The sequence below is a fragment of the Lutjanus erythropterus genome, chromosome 20 (genome assembly GCF_056507025.1).
Source record: "Lutjanus erythropterus isolate fLutEry1 chromosome 20, fLutEry1.hap2, whole genome shotgun sequence".
Classification (NCBI taxonomy): domain Eukaryota; kingdom Metazoa; phylum Chordata; class Actinopteri; order Lutjaniformes; family Lutjanidae; genus Lutjanus; species Lutjanus erythropterus.
The window spans coordinates 28,211,149-28,228,595 of record NC_139336.1 but is presented as its reverse complement, the minus strand read 5'-3'; the positions used below and the strand labels follow the sequence as shown (position 1 = coordinate 28,228,595).

Sequence of the window (17,447 nt, the reverse complement as noted above, 5' to 3'; positions counted from 1 at the left end):
TTTTCATGAGAGACTTGTTTAATGTGCTGTGGAGGACCCATATGTTTCTAAAAATATAAAAAAAAAACATGCATTTGCACCGTCTGCTCATTTAGTTAAAAAATATTCACACTCATATATCATACAAAAATAAACATCTGTGATAAAAAAGCGTACAGTACATTCTGTTTGGAAACAGTTAAATAAAAAAAAAGCATACCACTTCAATATTTACACCTGACATTAAGTATTTAAACCCACCCTCTTTAAATATTCCAGTCAAAGTCTGTTCTCTCTCGCGCTGGTTTCCTCTTCCTGTTCCTCTTAGAGCCTCCGCCTGTCCGAGGTGGAGCTTCCTTGTATTCCTCACCCGAGCCTATGTCCAGACTGTCCTGCTGGTTGTCCCTCCAGCTGTCAGGGACGGCAGGAAAGTCCTCCCCCGGAGAGTGCATGGGCCGACCGTACACCTTGCTCTGCAGGTCGGCGATGTCGTTACGGATGTCCGCCATCAGCAGGAGCAGGAAGTCAAAGGAGCCTGGAGGGCCCTGAGGGGTCGAGTATAACAAAAACAAATTACCTAACAAATATTTACTTTATCTTACAAATTACTTGTGGAGATATAATCAAAGTTACTCTAATTTGTAAAGAAACTGTGTTTATTGGAAGACAGCATTCTTCCTGTGTCTCTATATTTGCTCAGAAGACACGGAGGAGATTTTTCCAACAGAAATCCTGTTGATCAATGGACTGTCTCAGACTCTCCACTGGCTACTGAGCTTTTCCTCATGCTTTGTTAACGTTAGCATCATCAGTGTTTATCTAAGGGGATAATGCTTACTCTGTACTGGATACTATTTACTTTCAGTCTGACAGTATGATCAACTGTGTCGTTTAATGTCCACAGTCCACAGTGGTCTGTTTTCCACTCATGCTTCAGTTTAGCTGTATTGTTCTGGATATAATGGAAACAAGTTACAGTAGTGTGGCATCAATATGGATGGCCAGAATCTTACTGGTGGTCCGACGGGCCCAGGAGCTCCTCGATCCCCCTGGGGAAACAAAACAAATATTTAGCTTAGATGAATTACAGTGGAGGGAAAAGCACGAGAAGAATTCATATTATTCTCGTTTTAAAGAGCTTGAGGACAGCAGAGAAAATGATCAGGAGAGAGGAACCACGAATAGTGAGCATATTATTTTAAAGAAACATGTATTGTGGAAGGTTAAACTCAGATTAGATTTTGTATTATTGCCGTAGCCGGTTAAAGGAATAGTTTGACATTTCACTTTCTTGGGAGAAGGGGGAAACAGCTGGCCTGGCTCTCATTTAAGCTAAAAAATAGCACTAATTATCACTTCTAAAGTTCAGCGTTTTACATCAAAATTTGTAACAAAAAAAAAAAAAAACCTTGCATGTATACCCACTAAAAATAAGTAATTTACTCATTTCCTATTGCCAGTAGATGAGTTTGCCTTTCTGTTTTTTTCTGATGTGTCACATTTGAGGCCTGAAAACTGACACTCATGCAGGAGCACAGAGAGAAAGAAGAAGTTTTTCTGTGTGTTCAGCTCGGTGCTTTTGTAGCTTCTAATCGAGTCTCTGTGGTTTTAAGTTTAGTTTCTCTTGCAACCCTGTTTGTACTTTCAGGTTATTGCGGCTTCCTAATGTTGAACAAGCACGTGTCTGAAATAGCTTCCCACAGATGCCATAAACATGATCAACACACTGTAATTTAGTTTGTATTCTCTGTTTTATGATCCACAATGGTTCGGGTGGTCTGGTGGAGTGATGTATTTGGAGTTGCTGCGGTGCAGGCTGTAAACTCCATTGGCTGGCTGATGCGTTATAAACTAATCAAAAACTTCAAACAAACATCTCCCCAAAATAAACAGGCCTTTGCAAAAAACTCAGTGTGGGAAAACCTAATTCATCAGCTAAAAAATATCCAAAAAACGCAGCAGTTGAAGATTGTATCCCCGTGGCGTCTTCTAGAGTCATTAATCAGAGCACACCTGCTTTTATTTAGGGGTTCCTGTGGCTGTGAGGTCAGTTGATGCTGTGCTCTTTGTTAAGCACCAAAAACCACCACTAGGTGCTGCAAAAAACTGATTACAGTGCTTGATATGGCTCTAATGCAGGTATTGGCTTTATTTTACTGTTTCATGTTCTCTAGGAGTCGTGTTGAGTTACTGCTAATGAAAACCAAATACGTTTACAACTTATTCTTGTAAACCAGTCACTGCACACAAAGAGAAATAGTTCCTAGGATGTAACTCTCCTTAAAACCACAACTTTTCATTTTGATTTAATTTCATGTTCATATTAAACAAACAACATGTTTCTTAGTGAGCTTTAGTGGTGTTGCTGTTGGCATATTTGTTAACTTTAGACAGAGACAGGCTAGCTGTTTGCCGTTGCATCCTGTCTTTATGCTAAGCTAAGCTAACTGAATACCAGCTCTAGCTTCATACCGCAGAGACATAAGATAAGATAGAAGATATGGGAGACTTTATTGTTGTCCATCTGTATACAGTGCAGTGCAGAGTAATAAAACTGTTTCTCCTCGTCTCCGGGCCAAACAGGAAAGAATGAAAGATGCAACAGAGTGAGAGCGGTATCCATCTACCTTTCACAAAGAAAGCAACTAAGTGTATTTTCAAAATTCCTGAAAATGTGTCCTGTGTATACAACAGATAAAAAGTGTGTTTTGTTCATATAATACTAAACATACTGTACATGTAGTCTGACCGTGAAGTATCGTGGCAGTCTGTTGACCTACGGTAGCACACACACGCATTGACCTGACTACTGTGGTTGTTAGCCGGGTTCAGGGTCACACCGGGGCTGGGAGTGTTTTGGCAGATGGTTTGGATTTGTTACTCAGAGAGACAGATTACCATCACCCTCCAATCTATCCACACAAACATCCAGCTGCACTGAAAGAAAACCAAGGTACCGTGTCAATAAAGCAGATGCACCTAAGTTGTTCCATACGTGATCCTCAAGCTAAAGCAAACAGTGTGACGGGCATAACGAGATCCAAGAGCCAATAAAAGAGCAGAATCTCTCAGCTTTTGTACCTCACACATTGTTTAGTCAGAGTGACATGGATGATTGATCTTTCATGAGTCATTATTGACCAAAAATCAGAGCTGTAATAAGTCAGCTATAAAAAGCAACAGGTCACAAATCTTAACTAGAATTACAGCCTCAAGGTTGTGTGCCTCTGCTGACCTGTCAAGTTGCAGTTTGCCCAGACTTCAAAAGAATTGAATGAAAGGTAGTTAAGTATATTTGTTGACAAATGGAAGTTTTCACCATATTGACGTGTACAGTTCTAGTGAATAATTTCCAGTGAGAAACATGCTGGTTTCACTTTGAGACTATTTTATAGAGTACAGACTGAAAGAGAGCTGAACATTATGATGTCACAATAAAGTTGATCTTTGACCTGTTGGATATAAAATGCATCACTTCTAAATCCATCCTATTAGATATTTGTCTAAAATTTTTGTCATGATTAAGTGGATGTTTCTACCAAATTTCATGAAATCCTGTCCAGGTGTTCCTGAGATATCATGTTCACAATAACAGGACGGGCATTCATATGAAAAAACTGAAAACATAATGCTTCCGGCCACAGCTGTCACCATCGAGAAGCATAAAAAAGTGTAGTTTTATTACTTCAACTTTGGTTTTCCTATAGCATCAAAATCTGATTCCTGACCAATTCAAAATGCTGATTCCACTTATAGGTCCTAATATATCCCCAAGTCTGTCATATATCAACTCCCTGAATTACATTCACTGTCCTCTCTCAGTCTAAAATGATTCTGACGTGCTGCTGGATCACAGAGCTTCAACCTCCCATTGGAAGTCAGCTTTGGCACCCAGCAGGGAAACCTTACCGCTAACAGCACAACAGGCACTGGCTTCGTACTAGGAATGGCTCCATACCACTTTTTCATTGAGCATCTGCTCCTCAACATCATGCTCAAACTCTGAAACAAATATTCTGCTGCCATGAAGACAGAAATACATAGCCCACAACATGACTAAATACTGCTGCTTCTTTTTGTTTAAACTTTTTGACACAGAATTTTTAGCAGCATTTTGAATTGGTCAGCGACACTCAAACATTCAAACTGACATGATGACAGCACTGCTGACAGGTCTCACCTTCTACATTTATGTGATACATCACAGTTTAGTTAAGCATTTACGTGGTAGTTAAGGCTACCCTAATATTTCCCAATATTCTAAGTATCAGATTGATGCCATCCTTACTTTGTGCAGCAGCTGATCTTTGTATCACTATAGTTGCCACGGTCTTTAATTATGTTCATGATTGTTTTATCCTCATTAAATAACAAAATAAACAAACAGCTGAACTTCTCAATTTAGGGTGTGTGTGATCCCCATCAGCTGTTACAGCTCAAAAGCACACTGCAGAGGACTGAAGCCAAAACAACATCATCTGCAGACAGCAAAGATGCCATTGTATTTTTATGACCTCAGCTGCCCTTCTCATTTCTTTTTAGCAATATTGCAAAATGAGAGAGAATGCATGAGCAAATCTGGTTTAATACAAAAAAATGTGAAAAATGCAAACACAAATCTCACTGCAACCAGTGTGAAATTTGCGTTGTGCCTCCATAATCTGAGGCTTAACCATCTGCTGGAGCCTCTTCTTTAATGCTTCGCCTCAGGCTTCCCGGTGAAGCAAAGCACAGAGAAAAACACTCCAGTTAGCCTCCAGTTAGGCTGCAGGGGAAACCTGTTCCCAGGTGAGGGAAATTGTGCTTATGGCAGGTTAAATCACTCTACGACAACAGCCTGCAACAGAATGTGTCATCTCCAGTCTGATTAACCAACCGCAAAATTGCCTAAGTTTGGCCCAAGATGCTCTAGAACCAGGTGCAATTATTAGAACCTATTAATGGTTACTCAAACACCAAAAACAATGTTATGCTTGTGTTTATATTGAGATCCTATTCCACCAAACCATGCTCCTTAGGTCATTCTAATATTACCAAAAAGACCTTTAAAACTGTTTCAAAATAGCTGTTTTTTCCCACCAGTTTTCCTCTGTCAACTTGTAGCAACTTGCAGTAATCAAATAATCTGCAGGGACGAACTCCAGCTGAGGGTTTGTTAGAATCTTGGCATCTGCTTTGTGGTTTTCACCCTGTATAAATCTGGTGAAGTTGAGAAACATTTTGGCTATTGAGAAATATCTTTTGATAGACATAGTGTTGGCACATGACCCCATAGTATCTGAACTAGTACCAACTCTGGTCTCTTTTCTTTGATAGAGGCCATGTTCAGTAAGCCAAGAGTCAAATTCTGCTGCCAACATGAGTGATGCCTCTGCCTGAGGGGCAGTATGCTGGACCACTGTTTCACACTGTGAAATACACACTCTTGTCCAGACTAGAACAAATCAAAGTGTTTGTTAACTTCCAGATAGAAAAGTCAAGTAAATACAATCTAATGGCAGCAATGTGATTAAAGTTTATTATTTATTTATTATTTCAAAGTGCATTAATCTCATTCAACGCCTCTCATAGAAAATGCATGTTTTATGCTCTCACTAACATTACTTTGTATACCTGCTGGGCCACAGACTAAAGAAAATGACTTGAAAACTAGCAGTTAGACCAGGTGTTCTTAGCCTTTTGTAACTGAAGGTCCGCCTCTGATTGTTTCACACTGTATTTTGTCTTTTTTACCCATGTTTTGTATTTGTACAGCATCTAATGTCTGTTTTTTGTTACCTGCCTAGGGACTACGGATGAAAATGAGCATTTCTGCTATAATCCGGCATGTTTACATCTTGTAATTTTACACTGATGTTCATTAATGTGTGCTCTCCCTATCAAATAAACAGATGAAGTAAAAAAAAATCCAGACTAAACACACACACAAAAAAAGAGACAAAATAAACAGGGCTGTGACAGGATTTCATTCAACACACTGTGTTTTCGGCTCAGCATCACTGCCTGCCTGTGAATCCAAATTTAATGTATTCATTAAAATATCTCTTCCCCAGATGCTTTGGAGCCGCATTTCAAAAACCAATTCATTTTGTGTCACTGCATCCAAAAGACCATGAGCTAGCTGATGGTGGTTTGTCTCAGCCTGATGATGCGTTTTTCATATGTGAATTATTAAGGACATTAAGATATAAAAATAATCAGCTTTGGAAAAAAAAACAACTAAATTTGAATCTAACCACTGGGAGGTACCGCTGCCTCCGAGGCCCATTCGATGGCATGTCCATGAACTTCCCCTGAATAGCGGTCAGTTTCACAGATATTTCAGGCTCAGTTAGTCCAACTGGCAGTGAGATGTCACTCATGATTGGTTTGTCAAAGAGGCTAGCAAAGCAAGCACAGCGGAAACGACAGATAGCTCAGACCACTGTGTATCTTTAAACGTTAGTTACATCTGTAAAATAAACAAATTTGAGGATTATATACAGCATATCACCGCAATTAAAATCTCTATCAAACTGCCAGCTGTTCACTTGGAAGTGACTGTTGTTGTTAGCATGATGTCATGATGATTTGGTCTACAGTTGCCTCTCATAGAAAAGTTGTTTTAAAAATAAAACAGTTAAGATGACAAAATAGTATATGACCTCACCTTTAAGCCGTCTTTTCCAGGTGCTCCTGGAGGCCCCTGTTAAAGAAAAAATAATATTTCATATTAGTTTCAATCATGTTTGCACATTTATGGCAGTTTTCTTTCACACTGCTTAGACATACAAGTCAGACAGGCTGGATCCTGTTCATAAATGTGATTATGAATGAGGCTGTCCATCTAAGGATGTTTCACTACTTTGCACCCAAACAGAAATATATTAATGCTCGATTTGCTATTTCCACAGAAAACTAATTCAAATCCAAATCCAAATCTTTTCTAAATTCAAAACTGACATTTTCATCGTGCTCCACCAACAGCGATTATCCAAGATTAACTTTGTGCCTGCCTCCAGGCCATTTCTGAGTGACTTCAGCTCGGTGGTAGAGAGCGCTTTGATCTCTTTCCTGGGATAATCATCATTAGAGAAGTGTGAAGACATTGTATGGGGAGTCGGGCCAATATTCAGATCAGCAGCAAGCCTGCTGAGTCACACACTATACCACATTCATCATGTGTGAAACCCTGACAAGCAGTTGAACACATGGGACCTGGTGGCCAAAGCTCAGAATCTAATCAGGTTTATGTGTGGAGAGAAGACGGCTCCCTTTTCAATGTATTAACAGGTCATGAACATAAAGAGCTGAGAATTAAAACACCAACTGTCATACAGATGAAGCAACAGATCATTTTGTACTATAAAAACAATGTTCCAGACATCTTGGTTTGGCATCATGCAACTTGTGATATGACTGATTGCAAGTGTTGATGGTCTGATTTATCAATAATGAGATTGCATAAATACTTGAGCTTTAAAAACTAGAAATATGTCTCTATGACCACATCCTGCACATTCTTGATTCACATCCCACACTTTAACACGGAGGCTTCACACTCGCAGGCAAGACTGAGCTCTGCACAGGAACACAGCGAGCCAAAGAAAACAACCAAAGCTGTAAATGGATTCAGCCTTCTCTGTTGTTGTTGCCATTACCATGTGTCATCCTTTTTCACCCTGCACAAGTGTGGCTTTCTTTAAGAGGGTGCGTGATGGGAGGGTTTTCGTGTCTTTCTGATATATGTCAGCTCAAGACTCACTTTGCTCCCTACTCATGTTCCCTTCACAAAGATGAATCAATCACAGCTCTCTTGAGGCCTGTCTCACGATGCAAGATTACTAAATTATCTGAATGATTTTGGTAAGTAAAAATCAGAATCCCATGCAATCTGCAGCATAGACTAAAGTAAAAAGAGTCTTTCCAGGTTTTGCTGCATTCAGTGCCGTCATCCAGATGAATAATTCTGCTGTGTGACACAAAGCAGAAGTGTGGAACTGAACCAACAGAAAACAAAGACAAAGATAGACGTAAGAGACTGTGTACTGAATCCAACTCTTACTCAGAGGTCAAAGTCAGAACACACGCACACTCATATTTGCTGATTCAGACATCTATGCTGTTATTTATGAGGAATATAAAAATCTAATTACATAAAATGCTGAGTAAAGGTATCTATTTTATCTAGGAGGAACACTGTGTGGACAAAGTTTTACTGTCAAAGGACAGATATGATTGAAACAAAATTATTCAAAATAATGGTGAAAAAATGTTAACTGACCACAGGTCCTCGGGGGCCTCGTTTGATGTGGGACAGGTCTGGGGTGGGTCCAATGGGTCCCATCAAGCCCCTGGGACCAGGAGGCCCAGGGGCGCCCATCAGCCCTCTAAGTCCTGGAAGGCCCTCTGGTCCTGGATCTCCTAAAACAATCCAGACTGATATTAGTGAACTAAAGACAACTGATAATGAAACATCAGACACAGAATATAAGATGATTTTTCGCAGAAGAGATCATTTTAGCCACGTTAGAGATGACAATGTTGGGCAGTCGGTCGGTCTATTACTTTGGTCCAGAATGAAATATTCATAAAACTATGATCACCATTAACTTTCATAGTTTTATTCATAGTTCACCCTTGCTGAATGCAGGCCAGTTTCTTCATACATAGTCTGAGACGGTTTCATTATGTTTGGCTTCATGTGTTTTACCTGGAGGACCAGGGAGACCTGGAGGCCCTGGTAAAAATATGGGCGACGTCAGGATTTTCTCACTGGTCATCTGCTCAGGGACGTCAGCACTGTTGGACAGCATGGCCATCTTTAATTAGGAAGCAGAAAATAACAGCTGAATGAACAGGTCAACAAGAAGGAAACTAAAAATACTTGAATGAATGACATATCAAATAAATAACACAGCCAACACAAATATGCATTCCCAGAGGGGATAAAAGTCTTTTTTCCTTAAGTTTAACTGCACAATTTCATCATTTGGTTGTCATTCCTAAAATGGTTTTACATACATTGATTCAAAAAGTGCTGCCCTGTCAATCAGGACAGGAAAATTACACACTGAAGGGCCAACTTCAAGTAGGATTATGTTAAAATGATAGAAGCTGCCGAAGATGAAAGCTGATCTTCCATCTGCACAGCGCTTCAAGCTGTAACCCAGACAGATGGGAGGGCCAGGCAACCCCTCTGCATTATTCAGCAATACCAGGAGAGTTCCTGCTCTGGATGCTAAGTGGCATCCTTGGGAAAAGCTATCTTTGATCTCTGCGTAACATCATGTGGATCTGACAATCCCAGAGGGAAACACGTCAAAGACCTTGCTAGGCTGCAAGGGTCTGCAGATCAGAATTCATGCGCACAGACGTAGAAGCGAAGCATATGTCCATACATGCACACACACACTTATGCACACACACACACTGAGCGAGGTCAAGGTTCACCTGCTGATCAGTGAGCATTATGCAAGACTATAGCCTGCGACCTTGGGCACAGGTGTTTGAACCACAGTGTGATCCTAAATTCATACTCTAACCTCCCGTGATATGAATAAATGAGAATACAATACGTTATAATAATATAAAGTCTTAAGTTTTATTTAACATATTAACATTAACAAAAAAGAGTCATATAGCATAAAGCTGCAGCAGCACTTTGACCACACAGATGGAAGCAATATATAACATACTATAGTCGAGGGTGTTGAGTGCCACTGTTGACAGACTCATGCTCAGATCGGTTCAGACGCCTGCGATTACACAGAGGGAAACGTAACCCCACTGTTGAGGCTCACACAAATTACTCAACAATTCTCACATACAGGAGGAATCTGCCAGCTACAGTAAAGGAAGTTTTTTGTGACATTTTTTATTAGGAAATAAAGTGCTAAAAATACATCTCAAGAGAGCTGTAAAAAAAATCTGCCTGTTGTTGTTTCTGAAATACTGTCAGGTGTGGACTCCTTGGAGATCAAGTGAGATCTTTGGGTGGTGATAAAGAAACGGAGCAGTTCTGCAGATATTTACATTCACTTCAATCAAGAAGGTGTGTTTAATGTTCATTGGGACCTTTCTGCGGTCAAGCATATAAAAATAGAAAGAGCTGAAGAATGTGTGATTATGATTCAAGATGAAAAGAAAATAGTGTAGTGTTACAGGTAAACGATCTAGATTCAATTTAATATTTTGTAACAAAGAAATGTGTGTTTTTGTTTTTATTTTCTGACCCTTACCTTCTGTTTAAGCTGCAGGACAGACATCTTGATCTGGAGGATATCGTCACACGTGGCTGAGCAAGTTCCAGCATTCATCACGTTGTCAGACTTCTCAAAGAGATGCACTGCTGGGAATTGGGAAAAAAAATGTTTCTGTGTCAGAAAATACCAAAAAAGGTTTCGTTTACAAAAAGAAAAAAACATTTATCATCTTGTGATTTGAGTAAGGCTGGTTAATATTTACTGAAATAGTGTTAAAAGAAGCTTAAGATTTGAGTGGTTACTAAACAATTCTTTAAAGCAACCAATAATTTCAAATAAATAAAAATACAAAACTTTAAGTGTTGAGTCATACAGTGCTAGTCTGGTGATAGTTTGATGGGTGGTTGCAAACTGTGCACGTTTATTGTCTGTAGAGGGTATGAGTGACTTAAACAGTGCATCTTAACTCTATAATGCTGTCATTTGTGAGACCTGTGCATTGTGGGTCACTTACAGTGTTTTACTTATAGAGGGAGGTGGTCTAGTAAATGTGTCAGAGCCTCAGGGCAGACGAGTGTGGGACTAACATCTGACTACTGGCTCAAATATAATTACATATTTCTGTAACGTGAGCATTTTGAGGAAAAGATGGGATACTGAGGACAAATGTTCTAACTGCTTTTTCAGAAACAGTAAACATTAAAGGAATAGTTTGGACTGTTTTTTAGGTGATTATCTGTAGTCCAGCAGTCCACTGCTTAGCTTACAGTCTGGTACTCCTCTTTGCTTCTCCACAGTGGGGGTGTGTCAACCGCCATCTACTGTAGCTAAAATACTGACTATTGATAAATACCTCATACAACCCCATTTTAAATAATCCAAACTATACCTTTAAAGTTTAAGTAATAAATCCCGTAAAGAAAAACAAAAAAAAACATGGAACAGAGCTCACTACGTCTCCTGGCTTTGTCTCTGGCCTGCAGTAGAATGGGCCCTACTCTACCAGTGCATATATTTAATGGATGACTGAAAGTGTCTGGACACTATTTTCCCTGCTATGTTACAAAGCAGCAGGACGTAAAGCAGGAGCTTGACTATAGGAACCATAGTCTCTCGCTCTCCAGCTTCTCCTGAAATGTTATAGTAGGTAATGGAAGATAAACTCATGGGAGGAAGTAGCAAATCTACAGCCCCTGACCGCTTCACTGGCGACTGAATTTGGGGCCAAAAAATGACTTTATTATTATGGTCTGAACCATTTGTGATGTTTTCCTCAAATACATCCAGCAAATCAGAAAAGACCAGGAGTCACAGGGGCAGCGGTATGTTTGAGAGACAGAGCTTTTCTGACATGCACAAGGAGCTGGGATGTGTAATGACTACCAGGTGTCTGTGTTTGCAGTGCCCCCCATTTCTTTCTCTCTCACACACACACTCCCAATAACAATGTGTGGTCAGCCCTGCATCACAGTCAGATGTGCCCTTGAATAAGGAGAAAATGTCTGAGTAAAAATACTTTTCTCACCTCTCTCCCCCTTGGTGCATGTTTTCCCATCTTCTTCCAGGAAATAGCCTTTCTCACACTCACACCTGTAGCTCCCCACTGAATTGACGCAGATCTGAGAGCACACGGTCATGTTTTTGTCCGCACATTCGTCAATGTCTATATGTTGAAGTGAGAGACAGAGACAGCAAGCAAATTAATGAAAGACAACATCAATTAGCATAACTTTGAAGCCATTAACAAACAGATTTCCAATCTGAAATCTGAAGGTATCTTATAGTTACATATTAATATAATGTTACACCATTACACCACCATCTTGTAATACATTTTAAACTGCAGAATGTATGAAAATCAACTGCAGCATTCGGCAGAAAGGTTACTTACATAATCCTCATATGAGGAACACATGACAATGTGATATATACATATATAATACATTTTTAGTGCAAATCAGATTAAAGAAAACAAGGATAAAAACAGGGTTTCTACAGGTTTCAGCAAGTTAAATTTAAGACTTTTTAAGACTTTTTCTAGAACATTATGAATGCAATTTAAGCTCTACGTCATGTCCGTACTGGCATACCATGTGTAAGGTCCAGAAGACTGATGTTGATGTAATTTTCTAAAAGTTTCCAATCAATGTTTAAGACCTGTAAAAATTGTATTAAAGGTATTTTAAGGCAGATTATTGGATTTTCAGGACTTTTTCAGGACTGTAGAAACCCTGTAAAAAGGATGATAATGTAAAAATGATATCAAACCAACTATAATGAATGAATTATGAGCATGGATTAAAAGCCAAATTTAACCCAAAATGACCTACAGTCACCTTTATTACATTTAGTCATTGCAGTGTACTAGTGCATTGCAGTATGGAGAACTTGATTAATATTTCAAAGCGAGCAAAAGAAATCAGGCGAACCAATTTTAAATTTTGCTGCAGTTTATTCCATCTGAATGAAGAAAGACATTTAAAGGCGTCTTGCTGAGCTCAGTTTTCGTCAGACCAAGACATTCTAGAGATTGTGTAAAGATAACTGATTTGCTGGCATGCAGAATTACTGTATGACAGACTATTTTCCTAAAAGGCTTTCAAAAACCCACAGTTAAGAGTGCAGGTGTCTTCGAACAGACAGTCACAGTGATGGCTTGTAACACTTTCTACTGATACACATCTGAGAATGTAAAATATCCTTCTCCTCGTTTTTAAAAAGGAATTATCTTGATGTGCTGTTGTACAAGGTCTCACCCAGACAGTAGGGCTTCTCTCGGTTTCGGTGGCGCTCACGGTCGTAGCGGTAGCCAGGGTAACAGGTGCACACCACTCGACCAAAATGGTCAGTACACTGTTGCTCACAGGGGGCGCCAGAACACACATCATAGTCTACAGGAATAAATGAGGCACTTCAGTTTTTTTTTAAATCCAAAACTTCAGGCAACATGCTTGTCATGGGCTGTTAAACATTCAATGAGGCTAAAACAAGAGAAAGCAAAGTGAAGCATGTAAAAGGATTAAAAATCTTATGGGACATGATGGAAGAGAAATCCAAAATAATCACAAATACACAAGACAGACATCTAGACAGTTTTCCCTACCTTCAGGAATGCACTGACCCAGCACAAACTTGAAGCCCTTGCAACACTTCTTTCTGCAAAACATCAAGTGGACATACATCCAAAATACTTTAACAATTACATAACAGGATAACAGGTCCCATATTTCCATATATTGTGCAGAGTTTTTGACATGCAGCATTACATCTTCATGAAGATTTTACAGACTACACACACATACACACACACACACACACACACACACACACACACACACACACACACACACACACACACACACACACACACACACACACACACAGAATGCTGTCTGCAGATCTCATTGCTGCGTCTGGCCTGCTGTTGCGTGTTCGTTCATGTCTGATGACACTCTGAATTACAGTTAAAATCCCTCATCGGATTGACTCTGCTGACTGTGTGGTGTTTCCTCATTTCAACTTAAAAATGTCCCTATCGATTCCTTCATTATTGACCAATACTGAAATTCACTCCTCTCTTTGTTTCTGTTTCTGTCACATCAATTTCCATCTTGCTCTCTCGCATACTTCTTTCCCATCCATTCTTAAATTTTTCCATTTTTTTTGCACTCATGATGAACAGAATCACTCTTTATCCACATAGTTTACATCTGAGTTTGCAGGTGAGACAGAAAACAACTTGATGACAGAATGTGAAACAACAAACTAATGAGCTTTCCTTTAACATTGTCTCTGTTGCATCATTTCTTCCCTCTGTGTTTTACTGGTACCATCTCCACGATAACATATTGTTGCAATATTTTTTATTGGCACCAGTCACATCATCATGAGGTAAAATTCATTCCTCACTCACACAAAGTGCTACCAGGTGTGATTTTCAAGGAGGTGATAAAAAAATCCAATTACACCATGAAGTCATGGCAATACAGTGCAGTCACATTCACTTTGATAGTGGTACTGAAAAAAGATGACTCTGTAATGCTTTACAGCTTTTATTCCTGAGCAGTTATGATGATGGGGGCATTCCTTTGGGCCTGTCTGGCAATTTCTTTTAATGAAAGCTCTCCCTCTCTGCTCACAAGTGTTTAAACGCAATTGATATCATCTATTCCTTCATTTATTTTACATAATTGCTTATCATCAATCTGTGTTCAACCAGGTTACCCACAGGAAAGACCTTTCTTAAGCCCAGTGACCAGCACAGTGCAACTGATATCAATCATTTCGGAGTGACAACAACACTGTGTAAGTAGCAAATGTACTTGTGCCCATCTGTGTGCCCATGGGGTGATGGTCTTAAATCAAGGTGCATTTTTGGTGCATTGCTACCTTGAGGCAGCAGAATCTGCAAAAACCCAAAGTCTAAAGTCAATGGTGCGGTATCTTCCGGCTATTGAGAAGGCACATTTTTCAGATAGTATGGTGCACCTAGAATTGACTCCCCTTTGCTCCCAAAGTCACTGCCGTGCTGCATTTCTTTGCAAGAGGGGGGGTCATTCCATCATCCTCTGAATTCATTCACAAGCTGATCCATTTCCTCAGAAGAAAACTGTTCATATCGCCAGCTTACAGAGTGCAGCATTCAAACAGTCATGCACAAGGTGGCACATCTGACTTTTAAAGGGAATGGGACATGACACTCTGACTGGTTAATTTCATGTTACGCCTAAGACACAGATATGATTAATAGACTAAAAACAATCTTTTTGTGCCTTGCGCCTTACTTTGCACCCAGATTACACACCCTTTAAATAGCAAAGTGAAGTTGGACTAATGCACTTGGCCCATGGCTCTAAATACCATTAAAATAGGGCTGTAAGAATCTGCAGTCTATGCCAGCAGCTCTGTGAGCCTGCTTGATAACGTCAGCATGCTAACATCTTCACAATGACAAACTGCCTATGATTACCAGATATAATGTTTATCATATTCACCATCTTGGTTTAGTGTGTTAGCATGCTAATTTATGCTGAAGACATCATGAGGCTGATGTTAATGTCATAAGCTTTGCATATTTGGTCATAAACAAAAGTACTGGACATAATTTTAAAAATGACATGATGAATTGAGATGAAAAGTTGTGGGATCACTAAAGTTACTCATTCAGCTTGACGGGAACATGAATGTGTTTACCAGTTTTCATGGCAATCCACCTGAAAGTTGTCAAGATTTCCACAAATACATAAATCCATTTGAGCCTCATGGTGGCACTAGTGGAAAAGACAGGGGACCAACAAAGTCAGTAGGATTCACCCTCTGGGGACCATGAATCTCTGTCCAATATTTTATGGCAATCCACATATTGGACAGAGATTCATGGTCCCCAGTTGCTTACATATTTCAGTTTACACCAAAGTGGTGGACTGATTAATAGCACGATTCTGCCATCCCTCAAGCCACACAGCTGGTGTGGCTTACAACTATCTTGACTCCAGCTCTTAAACATGGCACCACAAGAGAAATAAGGAGATGCATATGATACACACTGAAACCATTTGGGGGAATTGTGTGGAAGAATAAGAAAAACAGACTGATATCTGAAGGCAGTTAAGCTGAAAAACTTCTGATCGATTTCTGAGATCTCCCTCTTACGGCCCATTAGAGACTTGGAAAAGAAAGAAGATGTATCATACTTATGTAATACATTTTGAAATCAAGGATCCTTCAATTTCGGTGGAATAAAATTAAATATCTTATTATTACAGTAAGATTTTCCATTTGCTATCTCCAATTTTACTTATGAATCCAATGACCCATCTGTGAAAAGGTCACGCTTTTTGCAATAACATCATCACAGAGATATAATCCTTGTAAAACAAAGTAAATCACTGCCTCTGCACCACTGCAATCTAATGGCTCTACCATCTACAGTTGACTGCTTTTACAACCATATTCATGGGTACAGGATATACAGAGCAGCCAAGTACTTATTCAGTCACACAACTGAATATTTACTACCTAAAGAGGGGCCATAAGAGCCTCCCTCACTGCACTTGAGGCTCTCACTAAAGACTATTAACCTGCAACAATCTCATTTCAAGTCTTTGGAGACACTCATGCTGCGGCTCCTGCAGGTGTGGTTAATGTGAAGAGGAAAAACGACCACTCAGGAAGCCCTCCATGAGGTGAGAGCAGGCCATTTGTGAGGTTTTGTGTTTGCATATAGATGTGGGCTACTTTCTGTATGATTTGGTATTGAAGTGTTTGTGCATTTCATTGACTCTTCATGTGTGTATGTTTATTGTGGGCTTGCATAGCTGCTTGTTACTATTAAAAGTTATTCAGATTTTGCATCGATTAATAAAACTGATGTCCACTGTTGATTTATAAGACATTGTAAATCACAAGACAGTGATGTACTGACAGAGGAACAGATTCATGCACACACTACATACAACCTGGACACTTTTATTTCAAAGCTACATTTAAATAAACTCTAAGAAAGTGTAATTGTAGAGTGAGTGTGAGTACATATGTCTACCGTGTGTTATTATGGGATGATATTCAGTATAAAACATCTCTAAAATATCATCAACAGGATAGTGACAGAAAAGCAGAGATGATATTAGATCAGTGGTTCCCATACGGTGTGCCAAGACACACTGGTGTGCCGTGAGGCAAATCCAGGTGTAAAAAAACGGCTCTCATTTCCCAGTACAAAGGCAAATTCTATACCCTAGAAAAATAATGCTTAAAAAATATTTTTGCTGTTGGCATGACTGTGAGAGATAGATGCCCTGATTAATGGATGCCTAATATTTTTCCTGATTTTAACATGCTAAACAAAGATGGTTAACATGGTATAGTTGAGCATGTTGGCACAGTCACTGTAAGCAAGATGACACGCACACATCAACATTTACCTAAAAATTCCACTGTTCATTCTCATATACCTACTAGTATGACTGTAGACTCTTGGGCTTTTTAATGAAGTCTTTAATATGTTTGTTATTTATGTCCTCTGTGGTAGTTTGCTGAAGCTAGTTACTGGAACACCTTACACTGTTTCATTAAAGTAGGCTATCTGTTTAGCAAAGACAGTGGGTTTTCCCTGCCTATTAAACTCAAAGGCAGGTCGCCCTCATATACTTATACATTTATGGAATATCAGGGTCTGTCCCTCTTTTTCACTGAAGTGCAGGGTACGGTGAAAGTTTAAGCCCAAACTGTGTACAGCTGCACAGACTTCATCTTAGAAAACCTGAGAAGTACTGCATGTTTGTA

The 17,447-nt window shown here is 39.5% G+C and overlaps 1 protein-coding gene across 2 annotated transcripts in view; it reads right to left on the bottom strand.

Annotated features, from left to right (window-relative positions):
• Positions 1–17,447, bottom strand: part of ccbe1 (collagen and calcium binding EGF domains 1) — a 42,637-nt gene continuing 25,190 nt past the window's right edge. Inside the window, exons 4-12 of one of the 2 annotated variants that reach the window (XM_084745848.1) lie at positions 13,267–13,319; positions 12,920–13,054; positions 11,689–11,826; positions 10,200–10,309; positions 8,672–8,780; positions 8,243–8,382; positions 6,629–6,664; positions 993–1,028; positions 1–524 (exon numbers count right to left, since the gene is read on the bottom strand). In XM_084745848.1, coding sequence (XP_084601974.1) covers positions 246–524; positions 993–1,028; positions 6,629–6,664; positions 8,243–8,382; positions 8,672–8,780; positions 10,200–10,309; positions 11,689–11,826; positions 12,920–13,054; positions 13,267–13,319 — 1,036 coding nt within the window. In that variant the 3' untranslated portion in view covers positions 1–245. The remainder of the gene's footprint in view (positions 525–992; positions 1,029–6,628; positions 6,665–8,242; positions 8,383–8,671; positions 8,781–10,199; positions 10,310–11,688; positions 11,827–12,919; positions 13,055–13,266; positions 13,320–17,447) is intronic. The other variant, XM_084745851.1, reaches the window with a different exon arrangement.